Source organism: Pangasianodon hypophthalmus, chromosome 2, assembly GCF_027358585.1.
Source record: "Pangasianodon hypophthalmus isolate fPanHyp1 chromosome 2, fPanHyp1.pri, whole genome shotgun sequence".
Lineage (NCBI taxonomy): Eukaryota > Metazoa > Chordata > Actinopteri > Siluriformes > Pangasiidae > Pangasianodon > Pangasianodon hypophthalmus.
Window position 1 is genome coordinate 29,427,472 of NC_069711.1, and position 15,928 is coordinate 29,443,399.

Genomic DNA, 15,928 nt, shown 5'->3' on the forward strand with positions numbered 1-15,928 from the left:
TGGGCTAAAATAAGAATTAAAGATTATTCCAAAATAGGTTGTACATCATGGACAAAAATATTACTATTATTACAACACTGTGTATTTGCCCCACACTGTGGCTGAGAAGCCAGTGGTGAAACTGTTAAAATTAGGCCTAGCTTAACTTCACTAGGTTTTTCCTCCCGTTTTATTTGGATGCCAGTGGTCTGCATTATCAACACACCCACAGAATATTTATCTGCAACATCAAAACCTCTGGACACATTAAAAATGGTAATCTTTTGATGGTGACTAACACACAAAATATACTGAATATAATTTCCTTCTCACAGCAATTTGAACTTTTTGCCAGCCAGTGCTATCCTACAAAACTCAGTGTGAATATGGTGCTCAAGGTCCTAAACTTGCATCCATAATTCAAACATTTTGGCCTTTGTGCTTTGTCGTAGTTTACAATATCAGCATTTCATTCAGAATTCAGCTTCCTCATATTTCATTACTTCTCATGGATCATGGTGTATGTGGCATTTTATTTACTTATTTACTGACCTTCAGTTAAGGAGGATAAAAGGAATGGAAAGAGAATAATTTACATAAAATTTGGCATGGCATTAGATATTTGCTTAGATTGTTAGTCAGAATTTCTGAAGCTAAACGCCTACCAGACAGCAAGTCCTGTAAAGTTAGGCATCTAGTGACAAAAAAAGGTCTTAAGGTAATGATAACTTTCATAGATTACAAAAAGTCTGTTAGCTATTTAAAATTAATGTACAAGTCTCAATCCAGCATTACATCATTTCCATCAGTTCACTTTGGTCTGAATCTGACTTTAGTTGTTTATTAGATCCATACAGCTGAATATGGACCAGATGAAGTGCACTGGAAGTGTAAAGCTTTAATGTGCATTAAAGCAGTGGAATACTTGCTGGATCATCTTATTTTCCTTGTTCCCAGCCATGAAGGGTTTTCTATATCTATCAGCAAGGGCTACATCAACGTGGAGCTGCAAATCATTTCCTCATGTATCATGACTTTTGCAATAAATTTAAAGCAAACATGAATACACAGGCTAAGACTGAAACCAGTCATTTCGGAAATTATTTGCTCATGCCTTGGAATATTTTTTCCTGCTTTGTAGTTCACTTGTTGATATTCTACATTAGTATTGAATGTCTTATTTTAAACACTTAAATAATGAGTAATATATAAAATCTTTTTTTTCCTGGCACTCTTTGATAAATATTAATTCTTTTTCCTCCAAACTTCTAAGTAGTGACAGAACATGTTACTAGTTTTAACCACTAATGATATTATCCAGTAATTGACATTTTTCACCTTTCATGTGAATACGGTGCTTTAAAATTGTGTTATATTTTATATGTAAATTCACTGCATGTTTTTGTGAGTTAAAAAACCATAGTATCCGAAAGATATTATTTCCCATTATTTTTTATATAGTCAAATATGAGATTCATCTTTAAAATCCTGTTGCTGATTGAGTTAACAGCTGTGGCCTGAGTGTTTTGGTGTAGCTTATTTTTGGTATGAAGTCTGGTCTCTCCTGAAAAACAAAATATCACCTCCTTCACATCTACTAATGGATAGAGTTGCAAGAGGGAAAAACATCTTGAGGATGTTCTCTCTTTCCTTCTTGGTGCTTTCACCCACAGGACTAAAAGAAATGCCCAGGGCCTGCACTATACATTATTGTTATTACTACATGCTATTATTAGTACTGCTTTTTGAATGTCGTCTTCTTATTGTTATTAACATTATTACCTTTTCTTTATTAAACACTTAATAAAGTGTTTGTTTCTTTTTTCCAATTTCCTCCTCCTTTTCTTTCATATACAGTACATATGTTTTCTCTTATTTTGTGACTAGAGATGGGAAGAGGTGTCAATATGAGACTGGTGGATGCACACACAATACTCACCATTGTCTAGAATGTAACACCATTGTCTACAACTGTCTGTAAGGTAACACATAACGTCCCAAATATAACACGGCATAAAACTTTATGTAACTTATTCAAGTGTGATGACCCCCAAAAATGAGGGGCATGGTGGTGGTGAGGACAAAAGAAATATGGTGTGGGATTTAAAAAAAAAAAACAACCTAAAATCATACAAAATTATAATGACTCAAAGTGAAGCAAATATACATAACATCCTGAACCGGAAAACGCAACACATTTGCAAAACTGCAAGCTTGATGCAGAAACAGGCTGTATACACCTGTACTGAGTAAACCTTTAGTAGTGCTGTTCATGCTGAAGTGCTGTATTGCTTATCGTTAGTGCGACATTGTGCTCTTACAGCACAGTGTCTGCTGTAGGGCAGCTTTTCCAGAATCTTCACGCATCTGATACTTCAGATGTTATTACGCAGAAGAAGAGATTTATTGGCCTGACTACAGTGCAAACAGCTTTTTTTTGCCTCTAATCAGCCTGTTGCTGTTATCAGTGAAAGCACTAGTTATTAAATGTAAAACAAATGACACTTTCCTTTGAAGTGATGCAGTACCGAATACAGTTTGTTCCTGAAAACATTTGTTTTGTAAGAGGGGAGGTAGAATATCTTTGTGTACCAGTCTGCAAGAAATCACATGACTAATTGTTGCACTAGGATTTGTTTTGTACATTATTGTAACACCCTGTATTCTCTAGTTGATTGATGGGTGAATGTCCATCGCACCTTTGAAAACCAGGAGGGTGGAAATTTGTACATCATATTTATTTAAAGGCAGAAAGATAAACTAGTGGGACTCAGAACTGGTGCATGGTCAAGGCTCAGAGACTACTTTCTTCTAACATTGAAGGTAAGATCTTACAGAATATCATACATATGGCGCTGTTGAATTATATTTAAGTGTTTGATATGCTTATGAAAATGATATTTCAGTCACAATTTTATTGTTTATATGTGGTTACTCTGTAACAGCCAAACTTGCTCACTGGGCAATTCTACAATTAATCAAAAGTTATTTTTAAAAATGATTTTTTTAAAACCACTCTTTAGGATTCAGAATAAAGATGAAGATTCTGGTCATGACTCTAGTTTTTACCTTGATATATGATATATATACAAAAGCCTACACATACACAGATACAGCTGTCTACAAACAGATGGACTGTGGAATAAATGTGAAAAAGTGAACCCAACCTATAAAAAAAACAACATAAAGTTAGCATCCATGTTTATCACAAAAGTTTGAGTCATTCATACTGACCTTGAATACAAGGAACGAACGGGTAGCAGTTACCTACTACTACTTAATCATATTAACACAGTTGGTTGTCCTAGTTCAGGAGTCTTCAATCTTATTCACAAGGGCCTGGTGTGGCTGCAGGCTTTCATTACAGCCAAACTAGAGGCATACTTTATAGTTGGCGACCAGCATGAACTGATTAAACAAATGGAATTAGGTGTGGCTTCTGCTTGGTTGGAATGAAAGCCTGCCGCCACACAAGCCCTTCCTGGGTGAGACTGCAGACCCCTGTCCTAGTTCATAAAGATGCAATGACAGACCTGATGCCCATCCTCTGGGACGGGTGCTGCTGTTACACTAATGGCCAAAAGTATGTGGATACCTGACCATTGAATATCCCATTCCAATACCATAGGCATTAATATGGAGTTGGTCCCCCATTGCTGCTATAACAGCCTCCACTCTTCTCACAAGGCTTTTCATTAGATTTTGGAGTGTGGCTGTGGCTATTCATCCACAAGAGAACAAGAGGATGGGCACTGATGTCGAGCAAGAAGGTCTGGCGTGAAGTTGGTGTTAAGTAGGGTTGAGGTCAGGGCTCTGTCAGGCCAGGTCAGGCCACTCAAGTTCTTCCCCTCCAACTTTGGTAAACCATGTCTACACTTTGTGCACAGGGGTATTGGCATGCTGGAACAGGTTTGGGCCACTTAGTTCCAGTGAAAGGAAATCTTAATGCTACAGCAAAGACAGACATTTTAGACAATTGTGTTTTTCCAGCTTTGTGGCAACAGTTTGGGGAAGCCCCGCATATAGGTGTTATGGTCAAATGTCCACATACTTTTGGCCATATAGTTTATTTAGTAAGGAGAAAAAATGGATGTTAGTCATATAAAATATATGACTATAGATTAATTGAATGAATAATAATATAATGTTTAGAAATACTTTTAATGTGATTATTTCATCATGGCTTTTGGTCTCCCCTCCAGCAGGAAAATGGCGGATGTACTCCGATGATTGAAAAGTGCAATCATATGAATGATGCCTGTGTCAGAGGTCAAGCCCAGGCCTATCGCAGTATGTCTCTTATTGCCTTTCTTTATGATCATTGCATGTCTGAGACTGTAAATATAACATAGCAGCATAATTTAAGACTTCAGTGGACTTTGACATTTAAATAAATCTCTAAATAAATAACAAATAGTCTCTTAGTACACTGCTTAGAAAACATGGGAGATTCAGGATGAGAGAGCATATTAGTTTTTTTGGGTTTGTTCACTTGGCACAGTAGACAATCACTAATGTTAAACTTTTTTCAAAATAAATACGTTTGCAGTTTTTCAGCTCACTTGCCACTTTCTGCTCAGCTTTGGTTTTGCTCTGTTCATGGCCACACATGCACGCTCAGCTCACTGAGAAAGAGAAGTAGAGAGAAAGATGCTATAAATAGTGTCAGATAACAGGACTCGTATGTCCCATGTTATTATCAATACCCCCCTAGCTCATCAACAACAACTGCTACAACTAAAAGCATGTTAATTATATAAGATTGTGAATAGAGACTTGCATTGATTGCTAAATATTCATCTCATCTAACAGCCAGTTTCAAGCGGTGCATGCCTTTGACCTCCATCTAAGGTATCGACCTGATTGCAGGGACGTCAAATGCTGTAAGATCGACCTTGTGCTGAACCATGAACATGCTTGATCTAAAGATGATCTCCTCATGATTACTGTTTTTTTTTCTGTTTTTCAATCATGTGTTCAGCAACATCAGTAGTATGTTCTCTTCAATCTATCTGAGTCTGTTTTTACTCAAACAAAATCTGAAACTGAAGAAAAATTCTTGAAGTCTTTTCAGAAGCTTTTACTTTAAAGTATATTTTTGACTGGAGTTACAAGGCTGTGGAGCATGAAGACAGAAACAGACTTACTCTATTATTTGTAGAATTAGTGGATTAGTTATAATAACCTCCACTCTTCTGGAAAGGCTTTCCACTAAATTTTGGAGCCTGGCTGTGGGTATTTGCCCATTCAGTCACAAGAGCATTAGTGGAGTCATGCACTGATGCACAGACATCCTATGCAATTGTGTGCTTGCAACAGTTTGGGGAAGGCCCAAATATGGGTATGATGGTCAGTTGTCCACAAACCTTTGGCCATATACTACTGTATATATTGGAGAGTTTTCCATTGACTTACAGTAATTTGTTAAGAAAGAAATTAACAGCATGGCCCCATGTGTTTTTAGGAAAATAATCAACTATGTGGTGGTGGTGTGAGTTAAATATAGACCCTCTAAAGCTAAAATACTACTTTCGTAATCTGTAGTAGAGACAGTGATACTGTGCCAATACTACTATAATACACCATACTCAGATTTTTAAAAAAGAATAATAATAAAATTAGAAAAGACAAACCGAAGATCCACTCTGGGCCTATTGACAACCCACCAGTTCAGAACTACTGTTTTATGGGGTGTGTGTGTGTAATACTATATCAACTGGTAGAAATGCATCAGATCAGGGGTGAAATTCTGCCTCCTAACTCAGCAGTGTGTACACAACATCAACACTAGGTGGAAGTGTCTTACTATTTTTTTTGAAAAGATGCCTACACCACAGAAAGTGGAGAAAATCCCATGTCTTACGGAAATACAGTAGTCAGCAATTTGTTGAGTTAAAGCTTTTCTCCTAGTTTGGTGTGTCACATTTATGTTAATACATACTGCCTTTTTCCATTTTGTTAAAGCAAGGATTCCCAAACTAGCGGTCGTGACCCAGTATGGGGTCAATCACCCATTCTTGATTCCCTGCCAAGTGCAAAGACACTACAACAATATATAATGACTGGTTGTCTTAAAATTTTCTCAGTGGTATTCTTCGTCCCTGTCCTAAGGAACTACCATGAAAAAGCACTTCTGTAATCACTCTGGATAAAGCTGTCTGCTTAATGCTGTACATGTAATAAAAATAAGCAATATAAACTCAACAGTATATTCTATATTATTAAGTATAAAAGTGCAGTAATCCAGGCAAATTAGAGACTATATTTTTAAGTCAATCATGTTTACATTAGTTAGTCTTCTTACGTGAAAGTTTACACACACTCAGACGCAGTTAGGATACAAACATTTTTCTGAATTTAAAGCATTTTCATGAATATCAAATGTCTTTCGTGTAAACGCTCGTACGAACAATTTATGAATGAATCTATTCATATCCAGCTTGATAAATGAGGCCCAGTGTTTGTATTATAAAGCCTTTCGTATAACCTTCAAACCTACAGAAAGGTCTGTCTTTTGTATACCAGTCTGGAAATACTTTTTTCCAAGCTTTGTTTGTTAAATTTTTCAAACGAAGGAGAAGTGTGTATATGTGTGTGTGTGATTTTATATATATATAATATATATATGAGAGAGAGAGAGGGAGTAGGAATGTGTGGGAACTAGATTTTTTGCACGTGTTAAAGAAAAGGTTACCTTTTTTTTTAAAAAAAAAAAAAAAAAAGAAAGAAAGAATGTCCTTGATCCACTGTGCATAAGCAGGAGGTATTATTTCCAGTGAGTCAAAATCAAAAGTCTAGCCAAAAGGGTGACAGAAGCTATAGTATATTTTTTTTAGATGTAGGGAGGAAGGGAAGTGAGGGAGCGACTCTGAATGTTGCAATAAAACAATTAAATGAAAGGTATTTAGACTCACATCTGTGCCAATAAAAATATTATGTAACAGCTCCTGAAAAGGTTAAAATCTAGAGTCACATTACAGAAAAGGTGAATTAGTTGTGAGTTAAGTGAGGTGAAAAGAAAATCGTCACTTTACACTCTGCACTTTACCCAGGTGATCATGGACAACAAGTACATCACACAGGGAAACTGCTACGCTGAAGGGTGCCTTTGACTTGTCACGTTGGCTGATCAAAACACCGATCAGGTAGCAGAGGAGCTTGTGATTGACTGAAAAACTTCATTTATGACTCCTAATATAGGATGGTTAGAGAATATAATTTAGCTATAAGAGATCCATAACTCAGGGAAATGTACTGATCATCCAACATGATTATGCACCAATATTAGTAATGAAAAGAAATTCCATATGCAAGTAATGAGCCTTTGCTTACTGATAAATAGACTATCGTAATTAAAATATTATGGCCCTATATTCAGATCTTGCACTAGCAAACAAAAAGAATTTTTAAAAAAATCATCAAAGTATTATCCTTTATTATGGACTGTGCTTTGTTCATTCATCCACCTTTTTGCATCAGACATTTGAAGCACACTGACGTTCATCTGTGTATTCTTAATCATATTCTTTTAAAATTATTTTATATAAGCTTATATGTGGATAAAGTGGTTTAGATTTGCATTACGCTTCACACTCCTGGGCAAAAAGCTTAAAATATTAAGCTTCTAATGGTCTTAACAACAAATCATTGGTCAGAAAATTAGCCAGAATTAAAAGAAAAGCTAGAAACAGGGAAATTCACTTACATGGTCGTCTTTTAAGCAAAGGTAAAATCATGATACTGATTAAAATGTTTGATGTAAAATTATAAAAACAAAAATGTCAGGGTGTGCAAAAAATTACAAAAATGTCTTCTGGGATGTTTTTTTTCGTAAAAGATTAGTCATTATTTAGTTATCTGCCACACCTCATGCAGCTCACTAAGGGACTGATTACAAGCTCATGAATGGATCTACAGGATTTGTTTAATTCTTGCTCATTTCCTGACCAGTGATTTTTTGTTAAGACCATTGAAAGGTTAATATTTTGCCATTTTGGGCTTGGCCCTTTTTTTTTTTTTTTTTTTTGCCCTGGAGTGTATATCTAATTTTATTGCATGTTTTTATGGGTTTAATAGTAAAAAGCATAGTATCAAAAACTACTTTTTCTATTATTTTATAAATAGTGAAATAAGTGATTGGTCTTTTAAATCCTGGTGCCATCAGTGGCCTGAGTGTTTGGTGTAGCCTATTTTTGGTATGAAGTCTGGTCTCTCCTGAAAAAAAAAAATGACATCACCACCTTCTCATCTCCTAATGGATAGAGTTACATGAAGGAAAAAATCTTGAGGATGTTTTTTCTTTCTTTCTCGGTGCTTTCACCTACAGGACTAAAAGAAATGCCCCTCCTCTTGCGATTTTTATCACAATCAAAATAAACAGTTATCTTTGTGAAACATGAAAGACGCGACGGGAGCGCACTCTTTCTTCGATGGGAATTAAAGCAAGGCGTGTTTATTTGATTTATTTAATTTTTTTTTTTTTTTTTTTTTGCTGCATGGATAAGATCATTACCGCAGCTCGGATGTGAGTTTGTGATCCAGCTCTGAAGCGCGAGCTTTTCCCTCTTTTATTGCGGGATTATGATTTTGGATAAAAGCTCCATGGAGGAGCCAGATATCGACGTTGTTGGAGAGCAGGATAAAGATGCTCAAGTTCAAAAGTCAAGGAGTGCCTGCGGGATCAAGGAGAAGGATCCAGGCGGCGAGGCGACGCGCAGCGACGCAGCCGGTGTCGCGTGCGTCAAGCCGCCGTACTCCTACATCGCGCTCATCACCATGGCGATCCTGCAGAGCCCCCGCAAGCGGCTGACCCTCAGCGAGATCTGCGAGTTCATCAGCCGCCGCTTCGCCTACTACCGCGAGAAGTTCCCGGCGTGGCAGAACTCCATCCGGCACAACCTGTCGCTCAATGACTGCTTCGTGAAAATGCCACGAGAGCCCGGCAATCCCGGAAAAGGCAACTACTGGACCCTGGACCCCATGTCTTCTGATATGTTCGAAAACGGCAGTTTCCTGCGGCGCAGGAAGCGCTTCAAGCGGCACCGCTGCTGCACGAAGGAGGCGGAAACGCCGCTTCCGGGATTCCCGCTCGGATCTTACGCTTCGGCTTTACCGGTCCCGGCTTTGGATCTGTACCTCGAGCGTTCACCTCCTCCTCCTCCTCCTCCTGCTCTTGTCTCACCTGTCGGCAGCCTGTTACCTGCCCTGTCCACTCTGCTGAAAGGCTACCTCCCGCATCCATCCCGCTCTCTCACTCTCGAGTCCTCCCGCGCTGCTTTCCCCGGCGCCCAGCTCGCACCTCCGGCCGCTCTTCCTCCTCTTCCGCCCAGTTTTTACACTCTTCAGCAGGAATATCACAAACTGCAGGCTCTGCACAGCACCGCGCTCACCACCAAACTTTTACAGCAATTCGGTGACGCTGCACTATAACAGGCTACATTTTGTTAACTTAAAAATATACATGACACACACAGACTGTGTTATTAAAACACCATTGGTGTAGCCTATACATGTGGACTTCACAAAAAAACACAACACAGTTATAATACAGAAACAACATTAACAAACCCGACACCTGTGGAATTTATCCAAGAAAAGTCATGGCAATTGTTTTTGTTTTTCAATTTTTTTTAAATCATTATTTACTGTAATTTTTTTTGAACAAGAATGAGATTTTCCCCTGAATTTTGGGGAAACTGACTGTTTCCTTTATTATGGATCGCAGTTTATTCATTCATCCACCTCTTTTTTTTTTTTTTTTTTTTTTTTGCACCAGACCTTTAAAGCACAAGTTCATCCGCATATTCTTAATCAAATTCTTTATTTTTTTAATGATTTGAAATAACCTCCTATGTGAATAGAGCGCTTTAGATCTGCGACACGTTTTATGGCTAATATAATTAGATATAAACTTTTATTAGATGTCAGACTTTTACAGCCATCCGGTGACGCTGCACTGTGACACAGTTTGTTAACTAAAATATCTGATATTGAAAGTGAAAACATCACTGGTGTAGCCTGTATAAAACAGCACAAACAAAAAAACAAACAAACCAAAACCCTACAACACTTAGTTATAATACAGAAACAGCATTAATAAAACCTCCACCTGTGAAATTAGCCAAGAAAATCATAGCAATTTTTTTTTTTTTTCCCTTTTTTATTTTGAAACTTTTTATTATCATTATAGACTGTAATTTTTAAAACCCTTCCCCCAATGATGTTACATTTTTAAAAATACTACAATAAAGCCAGTAAACAACAATTCAGTGTTAAAACAGCATGTTTTTGTTGGAATAGTTTAAAATGCTGTACACTGATCCAGTAAAATTAATTACATTTTTTTTAAATTTGGAATATTTTAGGAAATAAATAGAATTGTATCCAATTATTGCTTTATCATGTAACATTTGTTTTTCTTTTTTTGTGCCACTTTTATTGGTATTTAAACTTTTTTCAGGCGATGCTGTGAATACTTTAACACATGATCAGTGTTGTCGATTTTTAAATAAAGGACTACAGCTTCATCTGTTTTTTTTTTTTTTTTTTTTTTTTTTTTTTTTTTTAAACAATATTCATTTTACTAAATTTGAGTTTATGGCTGAAAAAAGAGGTAGAAACTTTGGAAACATTAACTGCTAATCTTGAAAGCATCTTGAAGGAAAAATTTTAGGGCTTATAAGTAACATAATCAGCTTTCTGTGGTTGTTGTTGCTGTTGTTGTTGTTGTTGTTCTTCTTCTTCTTCTTATTATTATTATTAGTAGTTTAACACTTCAGTTTCAACCACAATAGATATAAATATATTTCTATATATTTTGTTACAGATTCTTACAGTTTTAAGTTTCTTGCGTTATTAGATTTTATACTGCAAGAGGAAATTCAAATGCAGATTTTATTTATATTAATACAGCACATATTTTAGAGGTTGTACAATTAGTACAAGTACAGTGTTAAATATTTATTGCCTTTCTATAAATCAACTAGTACAGTGTGATCGTTATACTTTTGGATTTGACTATATAATTAGTGTAAAACTATTAAATAACCGTGGCATAAACATGGATTTAGTGCAAATAGAGGCTGTATCTGAGATTCTGGCAACAAGTAAAGATGTCTTGGATGTCTTACTGGCTGATATTTTTAAGCAGAGTCATAAAGTAAAATCCAAGATGTTCCACCCATAATATTTAATCCAGGTTAAGTGTCCATGTCAGTAATGGTAATTACATGTTGTTGTTGCTTAAATGCATTATGTTTGGTATTTATTGGGCTACTTAAAGTTAATCTACAGCTACTTAAACTGTATTATATTATAACTGTATTATAACTGTATTATATTCCGCCTCACTTTGAAATTTTTTTAGCCAAATGAAATGTAAAATAAGGTGGTTTTTCCAATATGAATGGGGTGTTTGTAAATCTCTGCCCCAGTTAAAAAGCTTCTTGGATGTACACATGGGTTCATGTTGTGGGAATTTACAGCTCACTTAAATTAATAACAGCACCTTATTAATCTTTCAAGTACAAAAATATAAATGGAAAGGAAACTGACTCTAATAGCTCCAGCTTTAAAGCCACAGTAATATCTCTCAGAAAAGTCCCACTAACCTCACATGATTCATGATTCACATGTGAATTTTTACACAGTTTGCATGTTAGGGCTCATGCATTTTCACATGTGGTGCATGCGTTTTTATTTTCATATTTTCATATTTTCTCACACGATTCATTTCCATGTTAATTTTTCACATGCAGTGCATGTGGACCTATTTTACACATGATTCATTTATTTTCACATGTAGTGCACATAGTGATTTTATTTGCTCATATGTGATCCCCCCATTTTCACACATTCTTGCGGCTTTATTTCTTCTCACGATTCATTTATTTTCATTTCATTTATGTATAGAGCATGTGACCTTATTATTCACATATGCAATTTCAGAGTATAGCATTGTGAAATTAACCTTTCCCCCCATGTGATCACATTCTACTCACTTAACCCCTTTGAAAGATGTAGAATATGTGATTTTTGTGTAAGGGATGACTTTGGGTGTATGCAGGAATTTTTCAGATAAAGATCTCAGCCATCATTCACAAAATTTCCTGAAAGAGTAACACATGCACACAGCTCCTTGCTTATTGACTTACTGGCCTTATCAGATACATATAAGTGTGCAGTTGCTTGTGCTGTAGGTTTTGATCATGATTTTCTTGTCTAGAAGAGGATCCTCATTCCCTTCACTGTTCACTTTTTTTTTTTTTTTTGCTAAGTGTTTGAATTATCAAGCTCTATGCCTTACTGAACATGTGGGATTGGGAAAGATTTCCAAAGAAGATTCTGAACATCTCCAGATGAATATTTTGGAGGATATTTAATGGAAAATAAACACTTGCCTGGCATATTTCATCCCATACTCGTTTCTTAATCGAAATCCCAAACCTATTATGAAAAAAAAAAAACCCCACCATTCAGATTTGCTCTGTGTTGATTGCATGTCTCAGTGGGAAATGCATGATGGATTTGTGCATGGATTTGTGTGTCTTTTTGTGTTTTTGCGTGCAGAAGCAATGGGGTCAGTTTGCACCTGACAAAACAAACAGTGTTATTTGCTTTTGGGCAGAAAGAGGTTTCCATCTCTCTCTCTCTCACTCATTCACATTTTCCACTTGCTCTGTGTCCGCATTATTTTGTGTTTATGCGCATATAAACACAAATCCTGTCTCGCTAATTTGTGTAGCCTTTTGCAGGCACGAAAGTCCATGTGTGGGTGAGTTGGGAATTGGCATGAGGTTCACCGCTGCGGTGAATAATGCAGTTTAAATATTATTTATCCTTCTGCTGTAGTCTCTGAGGTTGTTCAACACTTCATTTTTATATTTGTAAGTATAGGGTCTAGGTAAAATCCCAGTGTAGTGCTTTGATTAATCTCAATATTAATCTGAATTCAGGATTAAGGCAAGACACTACAGGCGATTAGGGGCATTTAAAAAAAAAAAAAAAAAAATCATCATTGAAATCATTGCCAGTTGATTGCTGATTATTTATGGAAATGATGCTTTGTCTAACTACACATGTTCATTTGCATACTTAATAAAACAAAAAATCTAGTCTTTTGATGAATTTAGAATGAAAATATATTTTCCATGTTTCTAGAAATTCTCAAGAGAAATACTTTTACTTAAAAAATGTTGGAAAAGCATAATGCCATTTTTCAGTATAAATTGAAACAAATCCAAGAATATATTTCCTCTATAATATTTCCTCTATTATATCCTTCTAATCAGGGATAGGAATGAACATTTCACCTAGAAACTGTTTTTCAGTTTGCTCCCACTTTATTTAGTGAGGTTTAGAAGATTTATAAAGGAAATGACATGTATATCATATTGACACCTGAATTGACATATCAGGAAACAAGTTTTTTTACACACATATGATGTGACTGATTGTGCAAAGTGGGTGGAGCTTAAAACCGACTTCTAAGTTTGCTAAGTTTCAGATAACGTTGTGGACATTTTGATATTTTTTTTTATTGCTACAGTTTATGAGTAGACATGTTATAGATGCAATTTATCGACAAATCTGAAAAATGATTGGCATGACCTAACTTGTTTGTCTGGCATTCAGGAATGATCCATCAAATAATCAAATTTATGTTGTTTTACCACTTACCCCAAATGTAGGCGAACAGCCAAGACATGTTTGGTATCTGATATTTCCTTCTGTAGTTTTGCTCTGGAGTTGAATGTCTTTTCCCTAATTATATGCTCAAATATTTTTAGATTCCCTTAAGACAACATTAACCCAGATAGCATATGTACCATTTATGTTTGTTCAAGCTGATTGATGATGTAAGCAGAATGTAATAATTTTGTTTAATAGCATGTCTATCGTTAGAGGATCTTCACTGTATAATCTAACATGGAGAACACGTCATCACACTGTCTGCTATAGAGGTCAGTTAATATTTTATTGGGAACATCTTGTACAGTGTGAGTAATAATCTTAAAAGACCACTGAAATCACATGGTCTAAAACTAAAAGCCATGTTTTTACATTTTTAAATATCCTGGTTTACAAATTTTAGTTCAAAGTGAAATTATATTACCATCTACATCGCTTGTGACTGTCTACTATCATTCTGCTTTTTAACTTTGGGAGAAATTTACTTCACAATTTTCACACTTAAGTGTACACAGCTCCAGAAGCATACATTGGACACCATATACTGTATGTGTTTGCTGATTGACAGGATTGATTTATTTCTGATCTGATTCCTGATCTATTTGAGGCTTCTCTACTATCCTCAGGCTCGATGAAAGTCTCTAGCCGGTTCTCGACTCTGTTTCCCAGCAGACGTTGCCCTGGAGGCCATCCTGATCATGTTGAACAAGCGTTCCATCCTGTTTTTCATTTTTTCCCCTTCTTCTGTTTGTTCTTCCACATCTGTGAACGTTCGCTCCTGACAGCCCAGATACAAATGTAGCCTGAGATGCTTCCACAGAGCCGACGTGGAAAGAAAACGGTGATGGTTTATTTCAAGGCTACATAACGACTTCATAGCACATACATAATCACTTAATAATACATAAGTATACACTGAGTCGCCAGTTTATTAAGCCAAAAAAGCTTGTGTCTGTATTTGCAAAATGAGATGAGTTGTTTCATATAGACATTAACCATATAACTGTGTGATCTCTACAGTCTGTGACTCACATCATCTTCACAATGCAAAACACGTCAGACCCATAACATTTTTCATCAGTAATGTATATTACAAAACAACAAGTATTTATAAAACTATACATTGTTGTGATCATTCAAAACTCTTTCTGCATAGGCTATTTTAAATTAAGAGTTACTTAAAAATGTATCTTCTCTGAATAAAACTGTCCATGTAATGTCCCATCCTTTGACATTAACTTTGATCAACTGTAATGCGTGTGCTGTATACAATATGCAAGGAATAAAATGCTTTGGGATGTGGTGTTATAGAAAAATAATCAACACCTGTTGATTATATTCCTATAACAGCATGTCCTGAAGTAGGACACAAGTCCTCACAAGTTTTCTCAATTAAAAAAAACACATTTTTAATCCATTTATAGTAACATTTAATGTCATGGAATGTCTGTGAAACCAGTTAGTTACTGTTATCACTTGCTTTATAACAGCAATGAATAGTCGTTCTCTCACCATCCTTTCCTGACGACTTTCCTGTCAGAAAACTTAAAGTTACTGTTTTACTTCTGACTCTTACAAAGTTCTGACACTGGAGACTCTTTCTAAAAATGTTAATTAAAAACATCTCCTAACAGAAAACCTCACCACACCAATAATTACAAGTTTTTTTAATCTGTTTATGAGAAACGCTCACTATGCAAGCATCCGTGTATGTTGTTACTCTAGAAACAATAATGTATTCGAGTGACTGCATTAATATAAACCTGTCATTTATCTTGCAGCGGGCACTACTATCAGTGCTGCTTTTTATATAAAATGAATCAACACCTTTTGACCAGTCAGAATCAAGAATTTAATAGGTACAAAAAGAAACATCCTACTTTTAAATATTGCTTTGTGTGCTTCCTAAAAGGTCGGGTGATCAGATGTATATTTTCTTCCTGATGCTACGAATGTGCAGGTATTGAGACAAATTTCCATCAGTGTGAGTTTATATACCACGCCACAACATACTCCTGGAATTGCCCAAATGTGTTATTCAATGGTTATGCATTTGCTATAAAGTCATTATGTAGACAGCTTTCCCATAAAGTTCCACATAAACCTGGCCTGCAGCTTGTGCATTTGTAATGCCAGCATGATTTGCAGTGAGTCTAAATGGGTTTGACAGAAGTGTTACAGCTGAGGACTGACTTCAATAACGTGGACTTTCTGCCAACATGCCATTATGCTGACAAGCCCAAGAGGAGCACAGAATGCT

At 36.0% G+C, this 15,928-nt stretch overlaps 1 protein-coding gene across 1 annotated transcript; it reads left to right on the top strand.

Annotated features, from left to right (window-relative positions):
• The first annotated feature begins 8,269 nt into the window (after positions 1-8,269).
• LOC113538312 (forkhead box protein D1) lies at positions 8,270-10,489 on the top strand. Its single transcript, XM_026933280.3, has one exon. It carries the CDS (start codon positions 8,560-8,562, stop codon positions 9,406-9,408), a length of 849 nt encoding a protein of 282 aa, XP_026789081.2. The 5' UTR covers positions 8,270-8,559; the 3' UTR covers positions 9,409-10,489.
• Positions 10,490-15,928: the final 5,439 nt, after the last annotated feature.